The sequence below is a fragment of the Haplochromis burtoni genome, unplaced genomic scaffold (assembly GCF_018398535.1).
Source record: "Haplochromis burtoni strain Fernald_Lab_line unplaced genomic scaffold, NCSU_Asbu1 Contig_197, whole genome shotgun sequence".
NCBI lineage: Eukaryota > Metazoa > Chordata > Actinopteri > Cichliformes > Cichlidae > Haplochromis > Haplochromis burtoni.
This window is the reverse complement of record NW_024582558.1, coordinates 738,340-748,658: the sequence shown is the minus strand read 5'-3', so window position 1 is coordinate 748,658 and position 10,319 is coordinate 738,340. Positions and strand designations below refer to the sequence as shown.

At 39.8% G+C, this 10,319-nt stretch overlaps 2 protein-coding genes across 5 annotated transcripts in view; both read left to right on the top strand.

The window, feature by feature from the left end:
* The window catches only part of znf143b (zinc finger protein 143b), an 11,802-nt gene extending 10,666 nt beyond the window's left edge, over positions 1-1,136 (top strand). For all 4 annotated transcript variants that reach the window (XM_014337904.2, XM_005935579.3, XM_042226107.1 and 1 more), the window contains exon 15: positions 847-1,136. In XM_014337904.2, the coding sequence (XP_014193390.1) occupies positions 847-930 (84 nt within the window). In that variant the 3' untranslated portion in view covers positions 931-1,136. The remainder of the gene's footprint in view (positions 1-846) is intronic.
* A 1,144-nt stretch (positions 1,137-2,280) lies between these two features.
* On the top strand, positions 2,281-10,061 carry wee1 (WEE1 G2 checkpoint kinase). The gene is made up of 10 exons (XM_005935580.2): positions 2,281-3,265; positions 3,719-3,933; positions 4,316-4,382; positions 5,243-5,415; positions 5,711-5,979; positions 7,169-7,258; positions 7,352-7,437; positions 7,532-7,702; positions 8,251-8,396; positions 8,815-10,061. Exons 1-10 carry the CDS (start codon positions 2,777-2,779, stop codon positions 8,966-8,968), a joined length of 1,860 nt encoding a protein of 619 aa, XP_005935642.1. The 5' UTR covers positions 2,281-2,776; the 3' UTR covers positions 8,969-10,061.
* Positions 10,062-10,319: the final 258 nt, after the last annotated feature.

Genomic DNA, 10,319 nt, shown 5'->3' with positions numbered 1-10,319 from the left:
GGCCAAATGTAATTAGGCTGGGGCCAGAGTTTGACACCTATGTCTTACTGGTTCAGTCAATTCGGGATCAAAACAAACCTTAGTATGGATGTTATTCAAATTCATGGTGACTGCTAACTTGTTATGCAAAAAAGAAAACCAGCGCTGTAAATAATTGTTTGTTTTTCATTGACACACAATCTTATTATGGAAAGTAAAGGGTTTGGGGTTTTTTTTCTAAATGCCTCTAGATATAGGAGAATGATTTATTTGTTAAAGTGCAGATGTTATCTTTATGTTTATCTAATAAATTCACTAACATTTACCCACTTAAAATACCTTTTTTTTTTTCTTTTTTTTTAGCTATGTATTAGAGTATCATGCTTAATTTACTATCAAGGCCAAACCCTTAAGGGTATTATAATTACATCAAAGGGCTAACAACCTTTTTATTTCCCTCCGCTGTCTTTATTTAACAAATTGCACTGTTTCTGTTATGTTAATGATTTAGCAAAGGCTTATTTTGCATCTTTTCCGTCATGTGACAGTCATCCTCCAGCAGCCTGTTGGGCAATGGTGGTGGTATTGTTTTTGAGAGGGTTGGGAGTATGAATGCATTCACTTCCATATGTGTTTAGACATTGACACAACTTTTATTTTAGCTCCTTTATTTAAGTTGCAATTAAAGTGCTAACTCTCTGAAGTACTTTGAAGGATATTCATGCTCAAGGGATTACAGCACTTTAATATGTGCACCTTTATTTTGAAGGGACCAAAACCGTTGTATGTGCTAATTCTAGTACTGCTCACCTGTGGTCGTCAAAATTTCAATATTGTTTGCATTGTTTTCCTCTCTCTTTTTTATAGCTTAGTGATCAGCCTTCGCTGGAGGAAGCCATCAGAATAGCATCAAGAATACAGCAAGGAGAGTCACCAGGCCTGGATGATTGATCGATAAGGACAGTGATTATGAATTAAGACTAATTTCAAATGGACTATGTCAGTGGGAGAAATCATGAGTCTTCCTCAATGTTTTTCCACAAAAGAATTTAGCTTTTATGTGTACATAGAATTTTGATAACTGGAGTTCTGGTGTGCTATTTTGTCCCTCTACATAAAATGTGAGAGGATGAGGGGGGGTGGGGAGGGGGGGCTTTCTAATGTTTATGGTGCACAGTACTGCAGTGTACAGCTAATGCTATTTCTAATAAAAAAAACAAACAAAAAAGTGTGATTGTGTGACTGCAGTTGATTTTCAACACCCACGTGCTTATTAACTTTGTCTCCTTTCAACCTTGCTCCATTTAGAAGGTAAAAATACCTAGAGGACAAAGGGAAACTGTATAACACAAAATTTTTATAAAAGATTACAGAAAGATATGAATGACAAGCACAATAAAAAAAGATCCAGAATAGTTAAAAAGAGCATTGTGCAAACACATTACAGTACATGGAAAACTTTTTCAACTACCCTGAGGAATGGAGAAGAAGTGTACTGGTACTGATTTTCAAAGAGCAGAACTGTAGTAACTACATGGGAATAAAGTTGATGAACCATACCATGAAGATGTGTGAAAAAAATGTTAGGCTTCATTCTGAGAAAGCACACTATAGATGTGTTGTTTGCTTCCAGACTGTTGATGGACCCTAGGTCAGAAAGGGTTTCACTGTGTCTTTGTGGATGTAGATAAAGCAGACAATAGGGTGCCAAGAGAGAAACTGGTACTGCATGAATAAGTTGGGAATGAGATTTTTGCATGAAATCTTCTTTTTAGCCACATTTTTTAAATCTAGTGTGTTTTAGGCGTCTCCCATACTCCGTTGATGCATTTTGCACCATTTCAACACCTTCGTGCACAAAATCTGCCATAGAATCCTCATACAGCAGTATATTTTTCTGCTTTTTTTCATAAATCACTTCATCAACTTGAGCCCTTTTCAAAATGATTAAACATTAATTTATTTTCAAAAATGTAAACTTAATGACAGTTTCAGATATTTGAATTATTAAGCATTTATTGAAAAAAACTTTGTCAATAAACTTACTAACTACTATAAACATACTAACTCGCATAACTTGTATATAACGGGTGGGTGTTTATGTTAATGTTTACTTGATCTTTATCTATCGCGGCGTCTTTGATCTTTCCGCCTGAATAAATTGTCCTTAATGGTCGCGTCTCGGTCAGCGTGTAAAGGCACGCGTTCGCGCCAGATTGTTGCTTTGCTATTCATGACGTAACGTCTCCCGAAACCGCACTGGAACGCCCATCTTTCAAAATTTAGGGACGAGATGTGATTGGCTGCGCATGGCATGTGACCAACGGTCGCGGGAAGTCCTTTCCCACGCGCGTGATAGGAAGGAGTTGGTAGTTGACTCATTCAAACTTTTTGTAAACATTGGAATGGTTTAATTGTGGAAAGACGTGTTTCTCTGTCAGTCAGCCGTCAAGAAGGTAGTGACGGACACTCACACCCGTCGGGTGGGGGCTTTACTTTTCGGAATTAATTCAATATCAGCTCAACTTCGGACGTTGTTCTCGGGGCCATTTTTAGCGTTGGATGGGCGTGTGAGACTCAGCAAACACGTTAACTTTGTAGGCGAAGCTTCTGAAGGTAAAAGTCGTTCTTTTCAGGCTTTTGGATCAATACCTTTAATTTGAGGCAACTAGAAGTGTTGTATCTCATTAAAAAAAACGTCATTTAAGCAGTGCTGTGGATCCGCCGCGTGCTTTTCAGTTTTTGGGTTTTTTGTGTTTTTTACGGCGTCAACGAAGCCGGGTTTTAAATCCTGAAAATGTCGAGCTACAGCCGCCATCGGCACGGATCTCCTTCTCCCAAAAGTCGGCCAATCCGTCAGAAATTACAGTTCACATGCAGCGACGGAGAGGACGACATCATCGAGGACATCAATAACAGCACAGGGGGAGAGTCTGGCTTCACGGAGATGGATTCCCCGATGCCAGTGCGACGGATCATCACCGATAAATGCCTGGACGGGAGCAGCAGCCCCCTGAATCAGTCTGGTGGGGACGAAGACGTGGAGCTATGGGACGAGGAGGAGAGTTTTGGATCCCCAACTCACCTGCAGTCACCCAGCAGTGTTATATTCGCCAACTGCTCGCCATCCCCTCGGAAAAACTCTCGGCTGTTTAGAGGGTCTCCCTGTCGTCCCGGATCTCCGGACGACGGGGGATCCAGCTCCCCGATCCCGGACTGTCCAGACACACCCCCGCACAAAACCTTCAAGAAACTGCGGCTTTTTGACACACCGCACACACCAAAGGTAAATGTAATTTAATTTTTGAGACATTATTCATAATCAGACTCTTGCAAAACCGAACATTTGAGTGCACTTTCTTGTCTTGTCTCTGTAGTTTATTAGCTTACTGCTTCGATCGTTTCTCTGTCTTTTCGGGCCTAAAAGTGGAAAGAGATCAGGCCTTTTAGCAAACACACTGATTCAAATTTTTGAACTTCTGGAGAGTCCGTTAATCACCCACTGACCCACTTAATGTATAACTGTACTTATTGCATAACGTTATAGTCATCCACACAGTTGTATGTCTGGGCATGTCTATCAACGAGTGAGCATTTAATTTAAAGTACCTTTACATTATAAATACCAGTTATTGTTCTTAGCTTATTTTATGCGCATATTGGTTGAAACAGATGGTTTTTTGGTGTTTTTAGTCCTTCTGCTCTGTTATTCTCTCATCTCTAATACTGACTTTTGCAGAGTTTATTGTCCAGAGCTAGAAGCTCAGGCCCGGGGTCCTCCAGCAGGAGAGTTTCCTTATTCAAGAAAGTGGACGTTTCAGGAAAGTCACTTATTGACAGTGGCAAGAGACAGCAGACCCCCCTGGTCAACTTTAACCCCTTTACCCCTGACTCCCTCCTCATTCAGTCTGCCACACAGCAGAGAATCAACAGAAAGCGAGCACACTGGAATGAGTAAGCTCATAACTTTATATCTTGCATCTTTAGATCAGTCCTCAAAAACCGCGTGTTACACGTCATTGTACTTGAAATGTGGCTGTTGGAGTCGATAAACTGCTGTCAATGATTTTGTTCCAGATTTCCCAGCCATAACAGTTAGTCTTTAATTATCTTAATGTTAATACAGCTATGCAACAATCGTTAAACACACAATGTAGTAGCCGATTTTGTAGACCTGTATTAAACTTTACCTGTTTCCTTCAGCACTTTCAGAATATCTAAACATTTGGTTTACCACGACCTCACTGAACTCTGCCATGTGCTCTTGAAGTCCTCAGTGCTGCCCCCTGCTGTACAGAATGCTAACCCACATTATTCTTTATCTTTACACTTGTAGCTCCTGTGGAGAAGACATGGAGGCGAGTGACGGTGAAGGAGAGGAGGAAGTGGTGCCACCATCTAAGGTATTTAGATGTTCTTGTCATTTCTAGTCAGATTCAGTGCCTCTATTTTATTGTTGGGGTGTGTTGCTGGCACTGCAAACCAGAAAAGTTTTCTTTATTCTGTCTGGGTGTGAATAGTGTTTTCTAGGAGTCTGAGAGATTTGAGGTTTTATAAATGACTAAATTGTCATATATTGAAGCCTTCAGTCACCAGATGTCAAACTCTATGAATATGTGTGGTGTATATTGGGCTTGTTAAATGCATCTTTCCATCACGATCAGTAAGAGCACCAAATGAGAGAATATTTTTCGAGAAATGGTTTTCCATCTGTAGGTAAAGGTCTAGAATTCTGTTTTGGTTATGTTGTTTTTTTGGATGGAAGCCACATATAAACATAAGTAAAATGAATTTCTCTCATAGGGGAAATTATGTGAAGAAAAGTTTGCTGCTATTTAAATTTTATTTGGTTCCTTTTAAATTTGTAGCTACAGATGTAAAATTTGTGAAACATACCACGAAAGTTAAAAACAAAACACGAACCACACAGGTTAACTTTTTTTTTTTTTTTTTTTAAATTAACAAATCTACAACAAAGGAAAATTTGGTAATTGTTGAAGTTATAAATTTTGTGGAACGAGATTTAAATGGAAATTCCAAAACGAGTATGTTGCACAATGCTCTTTGTTATTCTAAACACAACATAGAAAAGGCTCGTTCACATGTGTATTTCATATGTAAATTGCCTCAAAACTATTAGCTGGGTAAACCTGTTGGTTTCGGTGGTAACTGGACTGGAAAAGCGAGCTTCGTGCTGGTTGATGGTTGGATTTCAGTGATTGTATCAGATTTTCTTTTGTTAAAACTCCTCTCCTGCCCTCAGAGGATCACAATGATGGAAAGCAACATGACGTCCCGGTATGCTTCAGAGTTCCTCGAGTTGGAGAAAATCGGCTGCGGGGAGTTCGGTGCTGTGTTCAAGTGCGTGAAAAGGCTTGACGGCTGCATGTATGCCATCAAGAGGTCAAAGAAACCTCTGGCGGGATCAGTAGACGAGTAAGTAGATTGGTTTGTTTAAACTACGCAAACGAAGATCATATTTATTTGTGGTGAATATTGGATACAAATTGGATGAGTGGAAAGATGGCTGGATTATTCAAACTTACCTGTACTACTGTGTTTGTAATAAGACACATGTGTATATACCCAAAGAGACCCATGTTTCCTCTTTCATGTTTTTAAAGGAGCTCACTAAAAGTTCTTTTACTGGAAAGTTTTGACCTCCACTCATGTGAACTACAAAAGCAGCTCCAGTCACGTCCTAATTAAAACGGTCTGTTCTCGTTCACAGGCAAAATGCCTTACGGGAGGTGTATGCTCATGCCGTGCTGGGCCAACATCCCCATGTGGTACGCTACTACTCAGCCTGGGCTGAAGATGACCACATGCTCATCCAGAATGAGTACTGCAACGGCGGCACGCTGTCTGACGTCATCGCAGAGAACTACAGACGGCTCGGCTACCTGTCGGTGCTTGAACTGAAAAATCTGCTTGTGCAGGTCACACAGGGACTAAAGTACATCCACTCAACCTCTCTGGTGCACATGGATATCAAACCAAGTGAGTAATTGATCTTGATGTTAAAATATTGGGAGTTGCAATATTTGATGTATTTTTTTTTTAAAGCATAAAAGAATGGCCGTCGAACTTATTGAGAAGTTGGATTATTGGGCTTTCCTGCTTGAAAAAAATGTTTCAGGGATCTCGACAAGTTCAAGACAGCCAGAAAAATCATGCACGTTGGTTAAAACGAACAGTCATTACAGACTTGATGACTTGTTTGTTACTCAAAAGTAATATACATTTTGTTCTTATTAAATAACAGGAAATAACTGTTATCTGTCATCACTTTATCTTTATGCTTTTTGTCTTTGCTATATGCCATGAATGGGCAAAATTAAGACAGGCTCTCTTCTGACAGGGCTGTTTCCTGGTTCAGTTCAATTGTTCAAAGTCTGTCCCTTAGCTTTACCCTAGACCAGGGGTATCAAACATGAGGCCTGGGGGCCAGAATCAGCCCAGGAAAAACAATCTGGCTCACTGCATGGCTTTGGAAAATGTGAAGGAGGACTTTTAACTGTATTTTCTTAAGTTTTACAGCTTTTCCTATATTCTTGATACATCTAAGTAATTAGGACTAGAAATCTACCTTAGAAATGAGCTTTTTTTTCTTTCTTTAAAGGAACTCACAACAGTCTGAGCAATGAGATGTCAAAACCTTTTCTACAGTTTTTACACAAATATTTATTACTGTTTAAGCTATTTGTATAGTAATGGCTACTATTTAATTGACTAGTGCAGCTTTTCTTTATCATGTTGAAAAACCTTTATGATGTATAGTTGAAATTGCACTACTTTTCTTATATTACAATGTCACATAGGTTTACACTGACAGCAGGGGAGTTTCAGAGGCCACGCCTTGAGGCGACCATTGTTGTGATTTAGCGCTATGTAAATTGGATTGAACTGAAGTGGCCCAGCCCACTTGAAGTGAAAGTGGGTTGTATGTAGCCCACAGCGTTAAATCTGTTTGCCCCTTTTAAGAAAAGTGTACCCCTGTTTTATGTGGCCCATTCATGCTGATCTGCATAGCTGCCCCCCAATATGCCCATTTTAAAACAGGAAAAATCCACACTAAGGTATTTGAGGTTGCGATTGGCCTTCATTCTTATATTTTATAGAAAAGGAGATGAGACATTTAACATTAAAGTTTCCTAGTCCGAAACTAATGGAAGCTTTCTTTGTTTAGGCAACATCTTTATTTCACGGAAATCCATAGTGAGCTGTGATGAATGTGACGAGGATGAAGGACTGACTCCTACTGCCATCTACAAAATCGGTACGCTCACTCCAAAGTTCTATAATATCTAGTTTGTCATTTTATTAAATTTCAGATGGCTCATTCTCACATTCACCTGCGTTCCCTCTCCAGGTGATCTTGGTCATGTGACAAGAGTGAACAATCCACAGGTTGAAGAGGGCGACAGCAGATACCTGGCTAATGAAGTTTTACAAGAGGTTTGTTTTCCTGCTTAAAAAAAACAAACCAAAAAGAAAAAATGCTTGTACTTATTCTGCTGCACTTCCAACATAATTTTTGTTTTCTTTTTAGGATTACAGTAACCTGACAAAAGCAGACATCTTTGCTTTGGCCCTGACTGTTGTCAGCGCGTCAGGGGCCGAACCTCTACCCACCAATGGAGAGAAATGGCACGAGATCAGACGGGGAAAACTCCCTGCCATTCCTCAAGTGCTTTCTCCAGAGTTTCTCAGTCTTCTTAAGGTAACTGCACAACACTTGTCTTTCCTTTTAGATCCTTTTAGAGTTTATAAGAATGGGTGTTATTATGTCGTAGCTTTTGTGCTTATCTGAGCCAAGCTGCATGTTCCCAATTACTTTAATGTATAAAGATAAACTTTTGTTTTTCTATGAGACAGTGCAGGCCAGTTCAAGTTTTTCAAGCGGCCCATCTCAAGCACTTTCATTGGGTGCTTGAAAAGTTTAAAATTTTAGCTTTCATTCTGATAGGACAGGAGAGAGCAGACAGGTCAGTAGGGAGTGAGTGAGAGGGAATTTCACATGAGATGGGCCGAGGTGGATTCAAACCCTTGCCTCTGGCATGACTCATGCCAGATAAGCCTTCCTGTGGAAAAGTGTCTTGAATGTTGTTATTTATTTTATTAACCAAAAAATTGATCTAATAATTGAATTGTAGTTAATGTATTTCTTTTTTTTTTTCTTCTTTTTTTTGTAAATCTGAGCACTGTCAACCTCAGCTTTTAGTTTTCTGGTGAATTTATTTATAGGTTTTTGTTTTGTTTTTTCCCCAGCTTATGATCCACCCTGATCCAACAAGGCGCCCATCAACCTCTGACCTCATCAAACACCCGGTACTTCTGACCACTGCCAGAATGAGTGCTGATCAGCTCCGAGTAGAGCTCAACGCAGAGAAGTTTAAGAACGCCCTGCTTCAAAAGTACGTACTGCACAGAAGCTTACCAAGTGTTTATTGTCTTCACTCATCAGTGGTTTGACAGTCTGAAAATTCCTAGTTTGTTTGGACAAGTTGTGTGATGGCAGCAAATAAGCCAGTTATGGAGTACCTATCCTGCACCAGTGTTAAAGGAGGGGGCTGGGAATCATTGCTCTGTCACTTTGAAAAATAAAAGTAGCAAACACATTATAAGAAATATGTATTCAGCAATTTGTTTGTATTCCTTAGTTAAAATAATAAACAGTGAGCATAGTGAGCTTGAGGGAGAAACCCAAGGATTGTGCTCAGTTATCTTAGCTCATTTGGTTACAGTTTTCAGCTAAGTCTAGGACTGTTCTTAGTGTGGTCTACCATCTCCTACGTGTCTCATTTATTCCCTTTTTCTTTTAATGTTCTTCAGAGAGCTGAAGAAAGCCCAGCAGGCTAGAGCGGCAGCCGAGGAGAAAGTTTTATCCACGGACAGGATCTTAACCCGCTCCACAGTCCAGAACTCCAGAACCACCAGGCTTATTGGGAAAAAAATGAGCCGATCGGTCAGCCTCACAATCTACTGAGACTTTATTCCATCCCGATAAGAAGTGAAACACGAAGGCTTATGGACCTTTTAACCAGAACTGATCACTTAAAAAAGAAAAAAAAAAAAACTTTTTGTTTTGGAGGACAACCCTGTCAGTTGAGGAGTTGGGCTCCTCTGTCCAATCAAAGCTGTAGAGTGTTGACGCACCAGACTTGAACTCATCTCACTAGACTCTTTGCCAATATAGTTCAGTCCTTTCACCAGTGGACTTCTTTTTTTTCTTTTTGAAAGGAAGGTAGCTGCTTTACCTTTTACACTTTGTCATTCTTTAGGTTTGCATAGATGTCAGACAATTCTCTCCATTCCTGTCCTTGCACTTCTCTCGACTAAGTCGAAGCGCATTTCAGCAGATCAAAACTGCAGTGAAGCTTCCCCTCCCATGTGTGAATGTACTCAATGTAGCCGTGCGCACCTTACTGCCTGTCGCATGCCTGATGCTGGCTACTAGAGGATCTGAGAACTTACAGTTTCTGTGTTTGTAATGGAGCACTTTGGAGGTAACATGTGGCGCTTACCACATTGTTTCAAAAGAGAAAAAAAAAAAAAGAAAGAAAAGAAAATGAAAACCTGCTGCTATCCATGTTTTTGTGTGTCAGGGTTTGGTCTGTTTCAGGTTGGATCGTTAACTGTCACTGGCTCTTATTTTCAAGTAGCAGGAGCTCCTGTTTCCATCCTGTTTTGTATCTGGTCGGATGGAAATAGATCATGCTAAAAAAAATAAATAAAAAAATTATCCAATGTCTGTGAAGTACCGCAACCAGTGAACCAACTTGTTATCTATGAGGTTAGAATTGATCCATGCTTTTAATCTTGCCTATTGATCAGTGCTGCCAACCCTGCCTGTAGCATTACTACAATCATCGTCCCGTTCTTACGATTCTCATGTGTTCTGTTGGTTCGTTCGTTCTTCTGTCTGTTTTTCATAACGCTTGTCTTCGATTACTGTTTAGGCGAGTATTCCTCAACCTTTTGTTCTTGTAACCCCATAACAGTAACTTTTCTGTTGTCTGTTCTGTTGTTGTACCATGTACATATGTTCTTTTTAATAAATTCTCACCATCTACACTTCACCTTCTGTTCAGTGGCATTTTTATGAGAGAAAAACTTTCAGAAAGATTGAAAATTAATCTTTAAGTACAAATGATTATTTGTGTTTAACAAAAAATAGAAACAACATCCAGCATAGTGATATACAACAAAGTATATCAGCATTAGTATTTCTCACACCAAAGAATAGTCCTAAGCATAGTCCTAAACAGAAGCCCCAGGTACACCACCAACCCGTTCATGTGTCTAACCGTTTTTCCCCACTCGGCGACACACCCGCC